The sequence below is a fragment of the Scyliorhinus torazame genome, chromosome 9, assembly GCF_047496885.1.
Source record: "Scyliorhinus torazame isolate Kashiwa2021f chromosome 9, sScyTor2.1, whole genome shotgun sequence".
Taxonomy (NCBI): Eukaryota; Metazoa; Chordata; class Chondrichthyes; order Carcharhiniformes; family Scyliorhinidae; genus Scyliorhinus; species Scyliorhinus torazame.
Window position 1 is genome coordinate 26,567,777 of NC_092715.1, and position 22,964 is coordinate 26,590,740.

The 22,964-nt window shown below is 49.6% G+C and overlaps 1 protein-coding gene across 2 annotated transcripts in view; it reads left to right on the plus strand.

Moving 5' to 3' along the window:
- Positions 1 to 22,964, plus strand: part of palld (palladin, cytoskeletal associated protein) — a 614,708-nt gene that overhangs the window by 18,393 nt on the left and 573,351 nt on the right. For both annotated transcript variants that reach the window (XM_072515728.1, XM_072515727.1), the window contains exon 2: positions 21,881 to 22,927. In XM_072515728.1, the coding sequence (XP_072371829.1) occupies positions 21,882 to 22,927 (1,046 nt within the window). In that variant the 5' untranslated portion in view covers position 21,881. The remainder of the gene's footprint in view (positions 1 to 21,880; positions 22,928 to 22,964) is intronic.

A 22,964-nucleotide genomic window follows, 5' to 3' on the forward strand; every position in this document is an offset into this window, starting at 1 on the left:
ACCAACTGGCGTGGAAGTAACTCATCTGTCAAAGAAGAAGAGATAGAAAATGGACAGTAGAGCATTGGGCGAGCTTAAGTTTTGGGAATGGGGATAAGAATTGAGAGACCAACCAGATGATCAAAGGAATAGTCAAGCTTGGGAGGTAATAGAGGCACAAATAACTGTTTCTGCAGCAAATAGACCAAAGGAAAGTCGGAGGTGGAAGCAAGTGGCCTTTGTGATGGAGACGACTTGAGGTTGTATCCAAAAAGGGTGGATGGGATTACTGGGTTACGCAATAGGGTGGAGACGTGGGTTTAACAAAGGTGCTCTTTCCAAGGGTCAGTGTTGACTTGATGGGCCAAATGGCCTCATTCTTCACTGCAGGGGTTCTATGATTCTATGATCTTGGGATTCAACAGGGCTCCAAGGGTTATCCAGATTGGATATTGAGCGTTGCTGAATCACAGTCTGGAAAGAGTTGTAATGGATACAGGCCTCTTGTTCATTGGCAAGAAGCTCAAGGTGATAACCTCTCATACAGTCAGGTTATTTCCTCGGTTTATGTGTTCCTACTGTATGTAATCATGAATATAACCATCCGGTGACCTTGCCAAGTGTGCACGTTAATGCTGACTGACAGTGTGAAGGCTGTCCTATTTTCCATTCGCGAGTAGCTCACCAATGTAAAAGAAAATCCAAAGTTCATACTGGCTGACCAGCTAATACCCTCTCACACCCGATGCCCTACACATGGAGGGGGCTGACTTTGGGTTCGAAGTTGATCTCAATATTCTAAGCATCACATGGTCCCAATCCAACTCCTAACTAAGAGCTCTTGCCAAGCCTGCAATGGAATATGAGAAGGCAAGCTCTTAGCCATTGTTGAAAGATGTACTTAACATCCCATCTCTTCTTCCAGCCTGCTTGTTCCTGCACTGCGCAGTATGAGCAATTTTGAATATCACCTTCTCGTTCTTCGTGGATAGTGTAATGATGCACGTTGCGGTTTTCTTTCGAAACACAACAGGGGTATTTATTAATCAGAAAAACTGTACAGAGGCCAGCAGCCCCCTGTCTGTCCAGGAGACTCACACCGGCTGCTCCAGTCCCCACATGTATTCTGCCTAAGAGAGGACTCCACCCCCTGGGGTGATCACCCACTCTCATCCTAATTGCGCCCCCAAGCCAGATGACCCTGTTTCCCTTAAAGGGACACTCACCACTGACTGCAGGAGCATCTCTCTGATCATCAAGTGATCCATACATTGGGTACGGCAGGAATTATGGGCTGGATTCATGGCGGGCTCAGCCCGCGGACCAGGCCCACGCAAAGGTGCTCTTCCCCCCCCCCCTTCGGCTGGCTCGCGCACCCCGGACCACCACCCCCCCTCCCCCCACAGTGCCCCCACCCCCGAATAATGCCCCTGGACTGTGTCCGTAGCCGCCACGCTGAGTTCCCGACGGGTGAGACCGCACGTGTCCCATGCCGTTGGGAGGTGGGCCGGTCGGGGACGGAACATCACGGGGCAGGCGTCAGGCCTGAGGCCGTGAATACAGTGTGCGGCGGGCGTACTGCTAGAGTACGGCGCTTTTCTGGGGGCGAAGCATCGCGAAAATGGCACTGCCCCCGATTCTGCCATCATCTCCGATTCTCCGCCCCGTCGCCAAACGCGATTTCACCGTCGGGGATTGGAAAATCCAGCCCCTGGTCTCAGAGACAAAAATTCCATGGATCAAACTTGCTCCACTACCATAGTTTCACATTATGGCACCGTGTCATATTATGTATTTAATATGGTTTTTTTATTGTTGCGGTGGTGAAGGCTCATTGATGAGGTCTTGAGGCTTGTGTATAGAACATAGAACATAGAACAGTACAGTACAGAACAGGCCCTTCGGCCCTCGATGTTGTGCGGAGCATTGTCCGAAACCAAGATCAAGCTATCCCACTCCCTGTCATTCTGGTGTGCTCCATGTGCCTATCCAACAACCGCTTGAAAGTTCCTAAAGTGTCCGACTCCACTATCACAGCAGGCAGTCCATTCCACACCCTAACCACTCTCTGAGTAAAGAACCTACCTCGGACATCCCTCCGATATCTCCCACCCTGAATCTTATAGCTTTGCCCCCTTGTAACAGCTACATCCACCCGAGGAAATAGTCTCTGAACCTCCACTCTATCCCCCTCATTATCTTATAAACGTCTGTTAAGTTGCCTCTCATCCTCCTCTGCTCCAAAGAGAAAAGCCCTAGCTCCCTCAACCTTTCCTCATAAGGCTTATCCTGCAAACCAGGCAGCATCCTGGTAAATCTCCTTTGCACCCTTTCCAATGCTTCCACATCCTTCCTATAATGAGGTGACCAGAACTGCACACATTACTCCAAATGTGGTCTCACCAGGGTCATATATAGTTGCAGCATAACCCCGCAGCTCTTAAACTCAAGCCCCCTGTTAATAAAAGCTAACACACTATAAGCCTTCTTCACGGTTATATCCACTTGAGTGGCAACCTTCAGAGATCTGTGGACATGAACCCCAAGATCTCTCTGTTCCTCCACATTCCTCAGAACCCTGCCGTTGACCCTGTAATCCACATTCAAATTTTTCCTACCAAAATGAATCACCTCGCACTTATCAGGGTTAAACTCCATCTGCCATTTTTCGGCCCAGCTCTGCATCCTATCAATGGCTCTTTGCAGCCTACAACAGCCCTCCACCTCATCCACTACTCCACCAATCTTGGTGTCATCAGCAAATTTACTGACCCACCCTTCTGCCCCGTCCTCCAAGTCATTGATAAAAATCACAAATAGCAGAGGACCCAGCACTGATCCCTGTAGTACACCGCTGGTAACTGGTCTCCAGTCTGAACATTTTCCATCCACCACCACCCTCTGTCTTCTATGTGATAGCCAGTTACTTATCCAATTGGCCAAATTTCCCTCTATCCCACACCTCTTTACTTTCTTCATGAGCCGACCATGGGGAACCTTATCAAACGCCTTACTAAAATCTATGTATACGACATCAACTGCTCTACCTTCATCTACACACTTAGTTACCTCCTCAAAGAATGCAATCAAATTTGTGAGGCAAGACCTATCCTTCACAAATCCGTGTTGACTATCCCGGATTAAGCTGCATCTTTCCAAATGGTCATAAATCCTATCCTTCAGGACCTTTTCCATTATCTTCCCGACCATTGAAGTAAGGCTAACTGGCCTATAATTACCAGGGTCATTCCTATTCCCTTTCTTGAACAGAGGAACAACATTCACCACTCTCCAGTCCTCTGGCATTATCCCCGTGGACAGTGAGGACCCAAAGATCAAAGCCAAAGGCTCTGCAATCTCATCCCTTGCCTCCCAAAGAATCCTTGGGTATATCCCATCTGGCCCAGGGGACTTGTCGACCCTCAGGTTTTTCAAAATTGCTAATACATCCTTCCTCAGAACATTTACTTCCTCACCCTACCCGCCTGAATCACACTCTTATCCTCAAAAACATGGCCCCTCTCCTTGGTGAACACTAAAGAAAAGTATTCATTCAACGCCTCTCCTATTTCTTCTGACTCCATGCACAAGTTCCCACTACTGTCCTTGACCGGCCCTAACCTCACCCTGGTCATTCTTTTATTTCTCACATGAGAGTAAAAAGCCTTGGGATTTTCCTTGATCCGACCCGCCAAGGACTTCTCATGCCCCCTCCTAGCTCTCCTAAGCCCTTTTTTCAGCTCATTCCTTGTTCCCTTGTAACCCTCAAGCGATCCTACTGAACCTTGTTTTCTCATCCTTACATACTCTTCCTTTTTCCTCAGGTTGGTCAGGTACAGGTTGGTCAGAACGGGCCTTTGGATTGAAGAACAGAATTTAAACCTTTAACGCAGATCGTTTTTCAGAAAATACATTTGACTGAGGGCATCTAGGGATGGGCAATAAGTTCTGGCTTTGCCAGTGATACACACATCACATGAAAGAATAAAAAAAATACAAGGCCTAACTAGAAATCTGTGAGCATCAAAACAGTGGTGAGACGCTCTGAAAACAGGAGGCGAATGACAGTGCTGGCTTTTTGTACTAAATTCAAAGTGAATCCCATTGCACTGAATTTGTCCAATAACTATTTAAACATAAACATTTTTGTAGGCAGGCGTTAAGTATGTACTTCCGAATATGGTCTTGCATGGAGCGCGTCCATCCCGGCTTGCTGGTCCTGGAAGCCCCGGTTTTGGAGCTGGGTTGGCGGCTGCGGACACTGTGGAGCATCCGTGAGGCGGAGAGTACTGTGGATAGCACGTTCAGAGAGGTGGTCACACCGCAGTCTCAGGCTCCGCAGGCAGGAAGGGAATGGGTGACCACCAGGCAGAGCAAGAGGGCTAGGCGGGCCGTGCAGGAATCTCCTGTGGCCATTCCCCTGCCAAACAGATGTACCGCTTTGGATACTGTTGAGGGGAATGGCCTCTCAGGGGAAAGCAGCAGCAGCCAAATTTGTTGCATCGTGATTGGCTATGCTGCAGAGGGGAGGAGTAAAAAGTGCAGGAATGTAATGGTTATAGGGGATTCTATTGTAAGGGGAATAGAGAGGTGTTTCTCCGGCAGCAAACAAGACTTCAGATGGTATGTTGCCTCCCCTGTACAAGGATATCTCGGCTACAGGACATTCTAGAAGGGGAGAGTAAACACCCAGCGGCCGTGGTACACAACAGTGCTAACGTCATAGATTTAAAAAAGGTATGATGTCCTAAAAGCCAAATATTTTTTTTAAATAATTCATTTTTTTCCAATTAAGGGGCAACTTAGCGTGACCAACCCAATCCACCTACATTGCACAGTTTTGGGTTGTGGGGGTGAAACCCACGCAAACACGTGGAGAATGTGCAAACTCCACACGGACAGTGGCCCAGCTAAAAGCCAAATACAGGGAGTTCGGAAGTAAGTTGAAAAGTAGGACCTCAAAGGTAATGATCTCAAGATTACTACCAGTGCCACGTGCTAATCAGAGTACAAATAGCAGGATGTATCGGACAAATACGTGGCTGGAAAGATGGTGCAAAGGGGAAGGTTTCAGATTCCTGGGACATTGGGACTGGTTCTGGGGGAGGCGGGAGTAGTAAAAACCCAATGGTTACACTCGGGCAGGACCAGGACTGATGTCTTAAGGGCAGGTTTTCGGGAGCGGGAGAGAGAGTGAGAGAGCCGGGGAGCAGCTTGGGAACAGGTAAGTGATATAAACTTACCTCGAGGTTCCAGCGGTCTTCATTCCCGGGAGAGGGAGAGAGTGAGAGAGTCGGGGATATTCTGGTATTCTGAGTGATCCGACTGGGCGGGGGGGGGGGTGTGGGGGGGGAACCTGAAAAGTGACATCACAGGAAAGCTGTGACCTGATTAGCTGGTAGGGAATCTGCACTAAATTTAAAAATTAAACATTGTTAAACTAATTAAACATAATTAATTAATTGCTTAATCATAATTTAGAGGGGTATCTAAGCCAGAGATCGGAGAGTACTGTATTTGGCATTTACATTTATAGTTGAAATCTAGTGCTAGGAAACATATAGTTAAGAGTAACTTTTTTAAAAAATTATTTTTAAATTTAATTTACTAATTAATAAACGCAATGTCAATTAGAGGGGTGCAGCGCTCTGACTGTGAGATGTGGCAGGTCCGGGAGGCGTCCAGCGTCCCGGATCGCTTCATCTGCAGAAAGTGCACCCAACTGGAGCTCCTCACAGACCGCATGGTTCGGTTGGAGCAGCAGTTGGATGCACTTAGGAGCATGCAGGTGGCGGAAAGTGTCATAGATAGCAGTTATATAAATGTGGTCACACCCAAGGTGCAGGCAGAGAGATGGGTAACCACCAGAAGGGACAGGCAGTCAGTGCAGGAATCCTCTGTGGTTGTCCCCCTCTCGATCAGGTATACCCCTTTGGATACGGTTGGGGGGGGATAGCCTATCAGATGAAAACAGCAGCAGCCAGAACAGTGGCACCACGGCTGGCTCTGATGTTCAGCAGGGAGGGTCAAAGTGCAGAAGAGCAATAGTCATAGGGGACTCTATAGTCAGGGGCACAAATAGGCGCTTCTGTGGACATGAAAGAGACTCCAGGATGGTATGTTGCCTCCCTTGTGCCAGGGTCCAGGATGTCTCAGAACGGGTAGCGGGCATCCTGAAGGGGGAGGGCAAACAGGCAGGTCTTTGTACATATTGGTACTAACGACATAGGCAGGAAGGGGCATGCGGTCCTGCAGCAGGAGTTCAGGGAGCTGGGCAGAAAATTAAAAGATAGGACCTCAAGGGTTGTAATCTCGGGATTACTCCCTGTGCCACGTGCCAGTGAGGCTAGAAATAGGAAGATAGAACAGTTAAACACGTGGTTAAACAGCTGGTTTAGGAGGGAGAGTTTCAGATATCTGGACCACTAGGAGCTCATCCCGGGGCAGGTGTGACCTGTATAAGAAAGACGGGTTGCATCTAAACTGGAGAGGCATAAATATCCTGGCCGTGAGGTTTGCTGATGTCACACAGGAGGGTTTAAACTAGTATGGAAGGGGGCTGGGTGCGGAGCAATAGGTCAGAAGGTGAAAAACTTGAGGGAGAACTAGGAAATAGGGCCACTATGGCTCTGAGGAAGAGCAGACAGGGAGATGTTGCTGAAAACAGCAGGACTGGTGGCCTGAAGTGCATATGTTTTAATGCAATAAGTATAACAGGTAAGGCAGATGAACTTAGAGCTTGGATTAGTACTTGGAACTATGATGTTGTTGCCATTACAGAGACCTGGTTGAGGGAAGGACAGGATTGGCAGCTAAACATTCCAGGATTTAGATGATTCAGGTGGGATAGAGCAGGATGTAAAAGGGGTGGCGGAGTTGCACTACTGGTTAGGGAGAATATCACAGCTGTACTGTGGGAGGACACCTCAGAGGGCAGCGAGGCTACATGGGCAGAGATCAGGAATAAGAAGGGTGCAGTCACAATGTTGGGGGTTTACTACAGGCCTCCCAACAGCCAGCGGGAGATAGAGGAGCAGATCAATAGGCAGATTTTGGAAAGGAGTAAAAGCAACAGGGTTGTTGTGATGGGAGACTTTAACCTCCCCAATAAGTGGGACTCACTTAGTGCTAGAGGCTTGGACGGGGCAGAGTTTGTAAGGAGCATCCAGGAGGGCTTCTTAAAACAATATGTAGATAGTCCAACTAGGGAAGGGGCTGTACTGGACCTGGTTTTGAGGGATGAGCCCGGCCAGGTGATTAAAGTTTCAGTAGGGGAGCATTTCGGGGACAGTGACCACAATTCAGTAAGTTTTAAAGTGCTGGTGGACAAGGATAAGAGTGGTCCTAGGGTGAATGTGCTAAATTGGGGGAAGGCTAATTGTAAAAATATTAGGCGGGAACTGAAGAACATAGATTGGGGGCGGATGTTTGAGGGTAAATCAACATCTGACATGTGGGAGGCTTTCAAATGTCAGTTGAAAGGAATTCAGGGCCACCATGTTCCTGTGAGGAAGAAACATAAATATGACAAATTTCGAGATCCTTGGATAACGAGAGATATTGTAGGCCTCGTCAAAAAGAAAAAGGAGGCATTTGTCAGGGCTAGAAGGCTGGGAACAGACGAAGCCTGTGTGGAATATAAGGAAAGTAGGAAGGAACTTAAGCAAGGAGTCAGGAGGGCTAAAAGGGGTCACGAAAAGTCATTGGCAAATAGGTTTAAGGAAAATCCCAAGGCGTTTTACAAGAACATAAAAAGCAAGAGGGTAACCAGGGAAAGTGTTGGCCCACTGAAGGACAGGGGAGGGAATCTATGTGTGGAGCCAGAGGAAATGGGTGAGGTACTAAATAAATACTTTGCATCAGTATTCACCAAAGTGAAGGAATTGGTGGATGTTGAGTCTGGAGAAGGGTGTGTAGATAGCCTTGGTCACATTGAGATCCAAAAAGACGAGGTGTTGGACGTCTTGAAAAATATTAATGTGGATAAGTCCCCAGGGCCTGATGGAATCTACCCCAGAATACTGAAGGAGGTAAGAGAGGAAATTGTTGAGGCCTTGACAGAAATCTTTGGATCCTCACTATCTTCAGGTAATGTCCTGGAGGACTGGACAACAATGTTGTTCCTTTGTTTAATAATGGTAGCAAGGATGATCCAGGGAACTTACAGACCGCTGAGCCTTACGTCAGTGGTAGGGACATAACTGGAGAGAATTCTTCTCCCATTGAATGGAGTAGAATAGATCAACTCCCATTTGGAAGCAAGTGGTCGTATTAGCGAGAGGCAGCACGGTTTTGTGAAAGGGTTGTCGTGGCTCACTAACTTGATAGAGTTTTTCGAGGAGGTCACAAAGATGATTGATGCAGGTAGGGCAGTGGATGTTGTCTATGTGGACTTCAGTAAGGCCTTTGACAAGGTCCCTCATAGCAGACTGGTACAAATGGTGAAGTCACACGGGATCAGAGGTGAGCTGGCAAGATGGTTACAGAACTGGCTAGGTCATAGAAGGCAGAGAGTAGCAATGGAAGGGTGTTTTTCTGATTGGAGGGCTGTGCCTAGTGGTATTCCGCAACAACTTTGCTGTTTGTAATATATATAAATGATTTGGAGGAAAATGTAACTGGTCTGATTAGTAAGTTTGCAGACGACACAAAGGTTGGTGGAATTGCGGATAACGATGAGGACTGGCAGAGGATACAGCAGGAATTAGATCGTTTGGAGACTTGGGCGGAGAGATGGCAGATGGAATTTAATCCGGACAAATGTGAGGTAATGCATTTTGGAAGGTCTAATATAGGTAGGGAATATACAGTGAATGGTAGAACCCTCAAGAGTATTGACAGTCAGAGAGATCTAGGTGTACAGGTCCACAGGTCATTGAAAGGGGCATCACAGGTGGAGAAGGTAGTCAAGAAGGCATCCGGCATGCTTGCCTTCATTGGCCGTGGCCTTCTTGACTACCTTCTCTACTGTAGGGATTCTATGATTCTATGAATAACGTTGGAAAGGTTAGTTATGACAACAAATTCAGAGTTTAGGAATAGTTTCCTGGAGCAATATCTCATGGAGCCAATGAGGGACCAGGCTACCTTGGATCTGATAATGGGTAATGAGACAGGTTTGACAAACGACCTCAGAGTAAAGGATCCTCTCGGAAGCAGTGATCATAACCTGATGGATTTCAGCATTCAGTTTGAGAGTGAGAAATGTGGGTCAGAAAAATTTTATTTAACTTAAATAAAGGGAATTACAATGAAATGAGGGTAGAGTTAGCTATAGTGGACTGGACGGATAGATTAGCAGGAAATACTGTGAACAAGCAGCGGCAGACAGTTAAGGAAGTCATTCGTGACTCTCAGCAAAAATATATCCCAGTAAGGAGGAAAGATTCTCAGAGAGAGATCAACCAACCATTGCTAACCAAGGATTGATTAATAAGGAGATCAGCGGCTATGCAGAGAAAGCAGGAGAATGGGGATGAGAAAACTATCAGCCATGATTGAATGGCGGAGCAAACCCGATGGGCCGAGTGGCCTAATTCTGCTCCTGTGTCTTATGGTCTTATGGAAGCTAAGGAGAGTATTAAGCTAAAAGAAAAAAGCATATAAGAAGGCAAAATCAGTGATAGACCTGAAGACTGGGATAAATTCAGAATCCAGAAAAGGAGGATTAAAAAGTTAATAAAGGGAGAGAAAATAAATTACGAGGGCGAGGAATATAAAAAATAACAATAAGAACCTCTTTAAATAAATGAAAAGTTAGAGAGCGGTCAAAGGGAAAATAGGCCACATCGAAGATGAATCATGGGAGACAGTTATGGGGAAAGGGCAGGAAAGTGGATTCTGAGGAATGTTGGATTGGCCATGATCCTATTAAATGGCAGAGCAAGTTCGAAGGGCCAAACAGCCTACTATGTTCCTATTCCTTATGGTCTTCCCGAATTCAGTCCTAGACTGTTCTCTGACCAGGTGACTACATACTTCACTCTGTGGGTGGTGCCACTCGCCAGTCCCACGTTGACCATTGTTCTGCCTTACATTACAATGCACGCAGGTACGTATGATCACGATACAACAAAGTCTTATGACGTGACAGTTCTTTCACAATCTTGGTCTGTTTCAGGTACTTAGGTCATGCAATAACGTTTCTTCCCTTTCCAGCATTTCAAATTCAGTATCTTTTTCATCGATTACTTTATCATATTGATTTAGATATTTTTCCAATCACAGTGATTCAGTAATCCTGGGCGGGATTCTCTGCCCCCGGGCCAGCTCGGAGAATCATCGAGGGGGGGGGGGAGGGCGGGCGTGATTCACGCGACACTGCTCCGACGGCGGAGAATCGGCACCGTTGGTGCCGGCGCAGCGCCGGTCAAGCGACCCCCCCACTGCCCCACCCCCGCCGATTCTCCACACGCGTTCGACCGAGTGGCCGCCGGTATAGACCGAGTCCCGCCGGCGCCGTTCACATGTGGTCCTACCCAGTGGGACCTCGGCGTTCATCCTGTGGCAGGCGGCCTGGTGGGAGGATCCGACTCCGAGGGGGGGGCCTCCACTGTGGCCTGGCCCGCGATCTGGGCCCACCTATCGGCGGGCCGGCCTCTCCTGGTGGTGGCCTGTTTTACTCCGTGCCGAGCCCCTGTAGCTGTCCGACATGTTGCGTTGCAGCCGGCGCGGAGAAGGAAACAAGCACCCATGTGCGTTACGACCGGCGCGAACGTGCGTTTGCGCACTTGTGTCCTTCTCCGCGCCGGCCCCGACACAACAAGGTGGACAGCGCCGGCTGTAGTGCGCATGCGCAGACCCGCGGCGTCCGTTTGATGCTGGTGTCGGTCCAGTGTCGTGCTGGCCCCCTGTAGGGCGGAGGATCGCTGATCCTGGGGGCCTGTTGACGTTGTCGTAAAACGCGACGGCGTTTGCGACGGCATCAACACTTAGCATCAGGATCAGAAAATCCCTCCCCCTATTCTGGTACACAATGGGTTTAGCACTGGGCTAAATAGCTGGCTTTTAAAGCAGACCAATGGAGGCTGGCAGCGCGGGTTCAATTCCCGGACCCACCTACCCGAACAGGCGTCGAAATGTGGCAAAGGGGCTTTTCATAGTAACTTCATTTGAAGCCTCCTTGTGACACTAAGCAATTTTCAATTTCAATAATTTCAGTTTCCTTCGCTATCTGAATTGCTGATTCTGTCGTCAATTTTAATGTTTTTACCTCTTCAGTTAATTTATCATTGCCAACCTTCCCTTCTTCAATCTCTTATTACCCCGATTCAATTCTTCACTGGAATTGTTCTTATTTTCAACTTGCTTTTTCATGGACTTTAGCTTATTCTACCTTGTCTCACTAATTTCTGCTTCTTCTTGACTTCATTTTGTACATTTTTGCAACATTTGTTTTCCAAGTTTGCTGTCAGGCATTTCATCTTGTTATTTTGATGTCTTCTCCAGAGCTTTAATTTTTTTTGCCGATTCCTCTTTACGTTCAATAGTTCCCAGTTTCTTTTGAAGTCTTTAATTTCTGCGTTTCTTCTGAGGGGAACCCATCATGTTCTTACTGGACAGACACATTTCACAAGTGGAACCTACATTTCTACTTGTCTTAACTTCAGCTGAACCCTTCTTGTCTTCGCTGTTGGTCAGGGTTTGAAGTGTTGACATCTTTCCATTCTGCAATTTTCTCATTGCCCTTCATTTGGTCATTTATTGTCTTTCGTTGACCTTCTTCTAGCATCTTTGGTTACCCTCCTTCTAGGGTCCTTCGTTACCCTCCTTCTGGGATCTTTCTTTGCTCTCTATTCTGGGGTCTTTCAGTGTCCTCCTTCTAGGGTCTGCCGTTGCCTCTTCCCTGGGGTCTTCCGTTGACTCTTCCTCGGACGTCTTTGTTACTTATGGAACATTTTGTTGAGAGCTTCCTTAATTTTCCTGTCCATTGCCACTCATTTCTCCTTGTAGTTTCTGCTTTAAGTGCATTGTCGATTGAAATGCCTTACCGCTTTAAGACTGTCAGCTTTTCTTTAAACTGTTAGCAGCTGCTGGTTCTTCCCCTCTGCTTTTCCCGTGCTTTTGAAGTTTTGGCGTGAAGCTGCTGCTCCTCTTTCTTTAACTTATAAAACTTCTTTTTACGACTGGGCGGCTGTCTCAGCGATCTCTGCAGGCTTGTTTTTCTCCTGGCCGTTTGGAGAGCCCAATTGTAGTTTGGAGCGTTACAAGAGAAGCTCAACACCATCCAGGGTAAAGCAGCCCATTTGATTTCCACCCCTTCCATCACCCGCTCCCTCCACGGCTGACACAGTGGCGGCCTTGTGTACCATCTACAAGATGCACTGCAGTAACCGGCCAAGGCTCCTTAGACAGCACCTTCCAAAACCACAACCATTAGCACCTAGAAGGACAAGGACAGAAAACACACAGGAACACCACCACCTAGATGTTCCCCTCCGAGCATCATCCTGACGTAGAACAATATCACTGTGCCTTCATTGTCATTGGATCAAAGTCTTGAAATTTTCTTGCTGTGTTCTGCATCATTTGGGAAGATTCTTCATATTGCTTCTGTTCCTTCATTGGGTCAATATCCTGCAATTGACTGTCTAGTACCACACAGTTGCAAAGCTGGTGCAGAAGAGGCCTATGCCATCTGCTGAGGCCAAGTCGGAATAAATGTGCCATTGCAAATATTGCCAGTACCTTGAAATTCCAAACTTTTGAATTTGTTTGAAATTCCAAAATTCATAAAGCGCTGAAATCTGCAATTTGTTTTGAGCGCCGGAATTGTAAAAAAAATAACATGGTGTTCACCCAAGATCCGCTGGCTATGCGCCATTTCAAAACCGATGGGCCGAACGGCCTTTTCTGCACTGCATTACCTTCTGTGATTGTGTGAGATAGTAGATGGCAATGTCAATCGACGTTGGAGGCCCGGGGCGAGGTCTGGGACTACAGGCTTCTATAATGGCCGTTGACAAGTGCACAACACACTACTGGAGAAAAAAGACAAGTGCATGGTGTATATGTGAAACATATTTTTAGCGCAAGAAATGTCATAAGATATTTAGCTGGGAGGCTTTGGGAATGTGTTCCTGCAGAGGCTGGTTTAGCACACTGGGCTAAATCGCTGGCTTTTAAAGCAGACCAAGCGGGCCAGCAGCATGGTTCAATCCCCATACCAGCCACTCCGAACAGGTGCCAGAATGTGTCGACTAGGGGCTTTTCACAGTAACTTCATTGAAGCCTACTCATGACAAAAAGCGATTTTCATTTCATTTCATTTTCCTCCACTCTCTCTGGCGGAAAGTTCAGCAGGTGGTAGATAGAGCATTTAAGTACTGAATTGTTTGCTGTTTTATTTATTCATAAACAAGTTCATTAGGAGAGATGATTCAACACACAGGAGACATGTCAACACGCCAGGGGCTCTTTCCATATTTTCAACCATCACATTGTTCACAGGGATGCCTCGACTTGTTTGCACTACGTGGAGCAATATGGCCCCAAGCCATCTAAGTGTGCGATTCCTCTCAATTTAATTTTAGAGACTTTCATTTGGAGTATTGTGTGCAATTCTGGTCGCCGCATTAGAGGAAGGATGTGGAAGCATTGGAAAGGGTACAGAGGAGATTTACCAGAATGTTGCCTGGTATGGAGGGAAGATCTTAAGAGGAAAGGCTGAGGGACTTGAGGCTGTTTTCGTTAGAGCGAAGAAGGTTAAGAGGTGACTTAATTGAGGCATACAAGATGATCAGAGGATTGGATAGGATGGACAGTGAGAGCCTTTTTCCTCAGATGGTGATGTCTAGCACGAGGGGACATAGCTTTAAATTGAGGGGAGATAGATATAGTACAGATGTCAGAGGTAGGTTCTTTACTCAGAGAGTAGTAAGGGCGTGGAATGCCCTGCCTGCAACAGTAGTGGACTCGCCAACACTAAGGGCATTCAAATGGTCATTGGGTAGACATATGGACGATAAGGGAATAGTGTAGATGGGCTTTAGAGTGGTTTCACAGGTCGGTGCAACATCGAGGGCCGAAGGGCCTGTACTGCGCTGTAATGTTATATGTTCCTCTCAGTCATTTTTAATCATAGTGACAAATATTCTCTTGCAACAGCTTTGTTGCAATTTTTATTTCTTTATTATTTCATGGGTTGTGGGCATTATTGGGAGGACCAACCGTTTGTTGCCCATCCCTAATTGTCCTTGAACGGAGTGTCTCGCTCGGCCATTTCAGTGGGCAGTTAGGAGTGAACCATGTTGCTGTGGGGTCTGGAGTCATGTGGAGACCAGACCGGGCAAGGATGGCAGATTTCCTTCCCTAAAGGGCATTAATGAGCAAGGATGTTTTTTTTTAATGAAAACCCACAATGGTTCTGTGGTCACCGTTAGACTAGCTTTTCAATTCCAGCTTTTGTTAATTGCATCGAAATTGCACCAGCTGACATGGTGGGATTTTAACCCATCTCCCAGTTCATTAGCCTGGGCCTCTGGAATTACTAGCCCAGTGGCACTGCCACGATGCTACCATTTCCCTAAAATTCCGACAATGAAAGGAAGAGTCATCCTAATCCGACCACCTCCATTCCCTTAAAACACCACAACCAAATCGGATTGATGGATATCGGTTGGATAATTTCATAGAATTTACAGTGCAGAAGGAGGCCATTCGGCCCATCGGGTCTGCGCCGGCTCTTGGAAAGAGCACCCTACCCAAGGTCAACACCTCCACCCTATCCCCATAACCCAGTAACCCCACCCAACATTAAGGGCAATTTTGGACACTAAGGGCAATTTAGCATGGCCAATCCACCTAACCTGCACATCTTTGGACTGTGGGAGGAAACCGGAGCACCCGGAGGAAACCCACGCACACACGGGGAGGAGGTGCAGACTCCGCACAGACAGTGACCCAAGCCGGAATCGAACCTGGGACCCTGGAGCTGTGAAGCAATTGTGCTATCCACAATGCTACCGTGCTGCCCACTAAGGGAGGTGGAATCGTAGATCAATCATAATCTAATCAAATTATTGGAATTCTTTGATGCAGTAAAGACACAAAGCCTTTAAGCTTATCTTTTTAACATTACTTGTCTTACTCCCGATATTTTTCCCTGTGCCCCTGTTTGAACCTGGTCCTTGGTTTCTCTTCCTATCACTTTTCTTATTCCCCTTTCTGTCTTTTGTTTTTGTCCTTGTGTCCTCCTCCTCTGACTCCTTGCATAGGTACCCACACCCCTGCCATTTTAGGTTAAATTCTCTCCCAACCATTCAGTCCCGGTCCTGCCCAGGTGTCACACATCCAGTTTGTACAGGTCCCACCTCCCCCAGAACCGGTCCCAATGTCCCAGGAATCTGAAACTCTCCCCCACACACCATCTTTTCAGCCATGTATTTATCCGATAGATCCTACTATTTCTACTCTGACCCGCACATAATAATAATAATCGCTTACTGTCACAAGTATGCTTCAATGAAGTTACTGTGAAAAGCCCCAAGTCGCCACATTCCGGCGCCTGTTCGGGGAGGCCAGTACGGGAATTGAACCCATGCTGCTGGCCTTGTTCTGCATCACAAGCCAGCTGTTTAGCCATTGTGTATAGTGATCCTGAGATCACTACCTTAGAGATCCAACTTCTCAACTTTCTTCCTATCTCTATATTCCACGTCAAGGACCACATCCCTTTTTTTAACCTATGTCGTTGGTACCGATGTGTATCACGACCACTGTCTGTTCACCCTCCACCTCCAGAATGCCCTGTAACCGCTCTGAGATATCCTTGACCCTAGCACCAGGGAGGCAACATACCATCCTGGAGTCTCGTTTGCGGCCAGAGAAACGCATATCTGTTCCCCTTATAATTGAATCCCCTGTAACTGTTGCATTCCCACACTTTTTACTCCTCCCCTCTGCAGCAGAACCAACCGTGTTACGGTTTGGCTGTTATGGCTTCCCCCGAGAGGTTATTCCCCTCAACAGTATCTAAAACGGTATATCTGTTTGGCAGGGTGAGGTACCCTCAATAATGATGCTTAGAGATTAAACTGTAAAGAAGGCTTTATTAGGCTAATAACTATGCTACAGATTTGGACGAGAGCTGACTGCTATACAGACCATGAGGCAGGCCTTTATGTATGGCTCCCAGATGGGCGGAGCCAGAGGCGGAGTCCCCAGTGTTCCAAGTCTGGTCTTAAAGGGGACATCACCTTACATGATGATAAGGCAGTAACCGTTCATCACATTCACCCCCTGTTTAAAAAGGAGTCCGGCGGGGGTGAAGTGCCATCATAGGTCCATCCGTCTCGGCGGCCGGATCGTCCTCCTCGATCTCCTCAGTTCGGGCGGTGGTGCGGCGGGCACGGACGTCCCGGTTGAGGGCACATCCGGGAGCACAGCGGTCGGAGCTTCGGTCCGGGTCGGGGCAGAGGAACTAGGCAGGGCCGGGGGTAGTGGAGCCGGGGCAGAGGAACTAGGCATGGCCGGGGGTAGCGGAGCCGGCGCCGGCGGGGTGTGTAAAGGGGGGGCGCAAGGGGGGGGCGCACGGTAGGAGCTCACCAACGGGTGGTAGGGCCGGAAGGGGGTGTGTTGTAGGGGGCGACGGGTCCTGCAGGGGAGCGGCGCGGGAAGGGGCGTCGGTGTTGGAGGATCCAGCGGGCGCCAGATCCCGGAGGGAAACCGTATCTTGCCTGCCGTCGGAGTACTCCACGTAGGCGTAACTATGGTTGGCGTGGAGCAGTCGGACCTTTTCAACTAGGGGGTCCGTTTTATGGCTCCTCGCGTGCCTCCGGAGAAAAACAGGTCCCGGAGCCGTCAGCCAAGGTGGAAGCAAGACCCCGGAGGTAGACTTCATGGGGAAGCGAAAAAATCGCTCATGAGGGGTCTCATTTGTGGCCGTGCAGAGGAGTGACCTAATGGAGTGTAGGGCATCGGGTAGGACCTCCTGCCAGCGGGTGGTTGGGAGATTTCTCGACCGCAGGGCCAGAAGGACAGCCTTCCACACGGTCGCGTTCTCCCTCTCCACCTGCCCGTTTCCCCGTGGGTTATAGCTGGTCGTTCTGCTCGAGGCGATGCCTTTGCTGAGCAGATACTGACGCAGTTCATCGCTCATGAACGATGTACCCCGGTCGCTGTGGATATAAGCAGGGAAACCGAACAGGGTGAAGATGCTGTGCAGTGCCTTAATCACCGTGGCTGAGGTCATGTCGGTGCAGGGAATGGCGAATGGGAAACGGGAGAACTCATCGATCACGGTGAGGAAATAGACATAACGGTTGGTGGACGGGAGGGGCCCCTTGAAGTCCACGCTCAGTCGCTCAAAGGGGCCCGAGGCCTTCACGAGCCGAACCTTGTCTGGCCGATAGAAGTGCGGTTTGCACTCCGCACAGACCTGGCAGGCCCTGGCCATGGCCTTGACCTCCTTGGTTGAGTAAGGTAGGTTGCGGGACTTGATGAAATGGACGAGCCGGGTAACCCCCGGGTGGCAGAGGTCATTGTGGATGGCTTGCAGGCGGTCCTCCTGCGCGTTGGCGCATGTGCCGCGGGACAGGGCATCTGGGGGCTCGTTGAGCTCCCCTGGACGATACTTGATATCGTACGGGTAGGTGGAGAGTTCGATCCTCCACCTCAAAATTTTATCGTTCTTTATTTTGCCCCATTGCGTGTTATCGAACATATAGGCGACCGACCGTTGGTCGGTGACGAGGGTAAACCTCCTACCGGCTAGGTAGTGTCTCCAGCGCCGCACAGCCTCCACAATGGCTTGTGCCTCCTTTTCGACTGCAGAGTGTCGAATCTCGGAGGCGGTGAGGGTTCGGGAGAAGAACGCTACTGGTCTGCCTCCTTGATTGAGGGTAGCAGCCAGGGCAATGTCTGATGCATCGCTCTCTACCTGGAAAGGGATGGTTTCGTCCACCGCGTGCATGGCGGCCTTGATGGTGTCGGCCTTGATGCGGTTGAAGGCCAATTGGGCCTCAGCCGAGAGGGGAAAAGTGGTGGTCTTTAGGAGTGGGCGGGCTTTGTCCGCATACTTGGGGACCCACTGGGCGTAATAGGAGAAAAGCCCCAAGCACCGTTTGAGGGCCTTGAGGCTGCGGGGGAGAGGGAGTTCCTTAAGGGGGCGCATGCGGTCGGGGTCGGGACCTAGGACCCTGTCTTCCACGACATAGCCGAGGATGGCCAGCTGGGTGGTGTGGAAAGCGCATTTGCCCTCGTTATAGGTCAGGTTAAGGGCTCGGGCGGTCTGGAGGAACTTTTTGAGGTTAGCGTCATGGTCCTGCTGATCATGGCCGCAGATGGTGACATTGTCCAAGTACGGGTATGTAGCCCGCAAACCGTACTGGTCCACCATTTGGTCCATCGCCCTTTGAAAGACGGAGACCCCATTTGTGACACCAAAGGGGACCCTGAGGAAGTGGAAGAGCCGGCCGGCTGCTTCAAAGGCAGTATAGGGGCGGTCTTTTGGTCGGATGGGGAGCTGGTGGTAGGCAGATTTGAGGTCGACCATGGAAAAGACTCGGTATTGGGCGATCCGATTTACCATTTCCGCGATGCAAGGAAGGGGGTACGCATCAAGCTACGTGAATCGGTTTATGGTCTGGCTATAATCCACGACCATCCGTTTCTTCTCCCCGGACCGGACTACCACCACTTGCGCTCTCCAAGGGCTGTTGCTAGCCTCGATGACCCCCTCGCCCAGTAAACGCTGGACCTCTGACTTGATAAAAGCCATATCTTGGGCACTGTAGCGCCGGCTCCTGGTGGCGACGGGCTTACAGTCAGGAGTGAGGTTAGCGAATAGCGAGGGGGGTGCGACTTTCAGTGTCGCAAGGCAGCACACCGTAAGGGGGGGCAAGGGTCCGCCGAACTTCAGTGTCAGGCTTCGGTGGCTGCACTGGAAATCCAGTCCGAGCAGCAGGGGGGCACAGAGGTGAGGGAGGATATAAAATTTGAAACGGGTGTATTTGGCACCCTGGATCGAGAGATCCGCAATACAGTACCCCATGATTTGTACCGAGTGGGACCCAGATGCGAGGGCTATGGTTTGGGATGTGGGATGGGTGCGTAGGGAGCAGCGCCTTACCGTTTCAGGGTGGATAAAGCTCTCCGTGCTCCCGGAGTCGAAGAGGCATGCAGTGTCGTGCCCGTTGACCTGGACCTGCATCATGGAATCCTGCAGGTGTTTTGGCCGAGTTTGATCGAGGGTGATCGCACCCAGTCGCGGGTAGTCGGAGTCGTAAAATGGCCGCTGCCGTTGGTCGCACGTGTCGGGTCGAGAAGATGGCCGCTCCCATGATTCGCACGAGGCTGATGACGCGTCAGAAGAGGACGTGTCGGGTCGGTGCGCAGCAGCATTGCGAGGCCTGCGGGCCTGGGAGCCCGATTTTCGGGCCGGCTGTTCTTTGTTTTTCTGGCCCCTGGGTCTGGCCAGGCAGACCCTCGCAAAGTGCCCTTTCTTCCCGCAGTCGCTGCAGATCGCGGAGCGGGCTGGGCAGCGTGGGCGTGGGTGCTGGCCCTGCCCGCAGAAGTAGCAAGGTGTGCCCCCATGGTGAGCGGGTCGCCGCGTGGCGCAGGCCTGTAATACGGGCGAGTCTGAGGAAGTCCGGGGGGGGCTGGCAGAGTCTGCGGGGTACGTACCCAAGTTGTGTCGGGCCACCTCCAGCGAGGAGGCGAGCGTTAGCGTCTCCTGGAGGTCTTTTGCCCCGTTTTCGAGCAGTCGCTGCCGGATGTAGGCCGAGCGGATGCCGGACACGAAAGAATCTCTGATGTGCAGGTTCATATGGACGTCCCCTGTCACATCCTGATGGTCACAGTCCCTGGCCAGCGCGGTGAGTTTCTCAACAAACTCGTCGAGCGATTCCCCCGAGCGCTGCCGGCAGGTAGAGAGCAGATGCCGGTTTGACAAACCGCTTGCGGAGCAACTCAATCGCTTCCTCATAACTCGTCGCCTTTTCGAGTGTGGCGGAGATTCTGTGACTCACCCGGGCGTGGAGTAGACGCAGCTTGCGTGGCCCCAGAATGGGAGTCTCTGCGGAGTCCAGGTAGGCCTCGAAGCACCGCAGCCAGTATTTAAAAATTTCCTTTGCCTCCGGCGTTCGTGCTTCCAGATTGAGCTTCTCTGGTTTTAGGCCTGCGTCCATCCTGAATCTAGTTTAGCCTAATAAATTGAGGTACCCTCAATAATGATGCTTAGAGATTAAACTGTAAAGAAGGCTTTATTAGGCTAATAACTATGCTACAGATTTGGACGAGAGCTGACTGCTATACAGACCATGAGGCAGGCCTTTATGTATGGCTCCCAGATGGGCGGAGCCAGAGGTGGAGTCCCCAGTGTTCCAAGCCTGGTCTTAAAGGGGACATCACCTTACATGATGATAAGGCAGTAACCGTTCATCACACAGGGCAATGGCCACATGAGATTCCTGCAGTGCCTGCCTAAATCTCTTGCTCTGCCTGGTGGTCACCCATTCCCTTCCTGCCTGTGGAGTCTGAGCCTACTGTGTGACCACCTCTCTATACGTGCAATCCATGACACTCTCCGCCCTTGCTGATGTTCCACAGTGTCCCCACCCACTGTTCCAGCTCTGAAACTTCAGTGTAGCTGAAGAGCTGTTTTGTAAGCAAAAGCAGGAAGGCAGATTCCTACCTGAATGGTTGTAAATTGGGAGAGGGGAGTGTGCAGCGGGACCTGGGTGTCCTTGTGCACCAGTCGCTGAAGGTAAGCATGCAGGTGCAGCAGGCGGTAAAGAAGGCTAATGGTATGTTGACCTTCATTGCGAGAGGTTTCGAGTATAGAAGCAGGGATGTGTTGCTGCAATTATATAGGGCCTTGGTGAGGCCACCCTTGGAGTATTGTGTGCAGTTTTGGTCTCCTTCTCTGAGGAAGGATGTTCGTGCTCTCGAGGGAGTGCAGCAAAGGTTTACCAGACTGATTCCAGGGATGGCGGGACTGTCATATGAGAAGAGATTGACTAGGTTGGGATTGTTCTCGCTGGAGTTCAGAAGAATGAGGGGGGATCTCATAGAGATTTATAACATTCTAACAAGACTAGACAGGGTAGATGCAGGGAAGATGTTACCAATGATGGGTGTGTCCAGAAACAGGGGTCACAGTCTGAGGATTCAGGGTAAACCATTTCGGACAGAGATGAGGAGACATTTCTTCACGCAAAGAGTGGTGAGCCTGTGGAATTCATTGCCACAGGAAGTAGTTGATGCTAAAACTTTGAATATATTCAAGGGGCGGCTGGATTTAGCACTTGGGGAGAATGGGATCAAAGGCTCTGGGGAGAAAGCAGGATTAGGCTATTGAGTTGGATGATCAGCCATGATCGTGATAAATGGCAAAGCAGGCTTGAAGGGCCAAAAGGCCTCCTCCTGCTCCTATCTTCAGTGTATCTATATATCAATTGAACTCATCTCATGCACACGTGTTAGTTCCGGGCACTGGAAATGTTCCTGGCCTCCCACAGGGAGCAAGAGGCGCAAACCACGATTTTGAGTTCTCCTGCCACGACTTACCCCTTAAAATTAAACCTTCGGAAGCTGCTTGATATTTGATCAAATCCAATTCTCCGTGACCCTTCTGTCCTTGTCACTACATATTTCAGGAAACATAACAACAGTTAGAGGTTAATTGAACCCAGCATTTTAATTCCTGGATTCGCCTCACTGAGTCTAAAAAACAAAATGCAGTCAGTGTTTAAAAAAAGTCTCCAGATGATAGTTGTTTGTAGCCAAAACTCTGATTGCATAAACTTTTTCCTCTAATAGAAGATTGGAGCTTAGACATAATTTCTTGTTAAGGTTGTGGTGTCTTTTAAGCATAATCTATGTCAAGCCAAGGAATATTCAAAGGAAATGGTTGTTTTTGATTTTTCTTTTAATTATTACTCTTTTAATCTTCACTTGTCAGCATGCAAGAAGGGTCCCATGAGCATGGAATGCCCCTCTCTCAGATGTTGAAGGAAGCCTATTCAGCCGGGACAGTGGATGGTTACTGCGACAGCATGATGTCTGAGGCATCCTCGCACGACTTGTACTTTGACTCTCTGTCTGACCTCCAGGAGGATAGGATGGATGGCAGCCCTTCATTCGAGCTCTCTGCATTCCTCAGCCAAGAGGAGATGTGCAAGAGCCTCGATCTTGCCCGGGTGGCCATTGCCGAAAGTTCGTCGGAAGAGACGGAGCCCGAGCCCGAGTCAGAGCTGGGGGATATCTCCCAATGTTTTCACCATCGCCCCTTGGCTGTCACGCTGGAGGACCCATCTGTGGCTGGGACCCAAGCTGCTCATCGCTTGGACATCCCAGCAGTGTCCACCAGCCAGAACACTGAATCGGGCAGCTCTGCCATTGCGACCGACAGCAGCCCTGCCCGTCTGGTGGCCAGCCCCGAGCTCAGGACCAGCCAGCCAAGCCTTCCAAGCACAGGCCCGTCCTCTGAAGAGCTTGACGTGCAGGCACCGACCAACTCCAACGATGCAAATCCTGCCCACAACTCCAAAAGAAAGGAGAACCCTTATTGCCAGAGGGAGAGCTCGGCGAAGAATGAAATTTGTACCAAAACTGTGTCGTTCATCGAGGAGCTGTCATCTATATTCAGGACAGCCAGGCCAAGGAACTATGGCCAACTGAAGAATAAGACTAATGAAGAAGAGGGTTCATCGACCGACAGTGGATATCTCTCTCCAAAGAACCACATTAAAGTTAACACCACTTCATCTGGGAAAAGTAAGCCACTGGAATCCAAATTGACAGCAGTAGCTGACTTGGAACCGAGCACTGAGGCTGAGCAGGGCCAGGGAAGAGAGCCACTCTGTGACGCTGCATCAAAGACAAGGCAGCAAGTCCTCACCGGCTCGGCTCCCCGGTTTATTCAAAAGCTAAAAAGTCAAGAGGTCGCAGAAGGAAGCACTGTTCGACTCGAGTGCAGGGTGTTGGGGGATCCATCGCCCCTGGTCAGGTAAGAGTGAGTCAGTCGTTGCTCTGAGCAACATTGT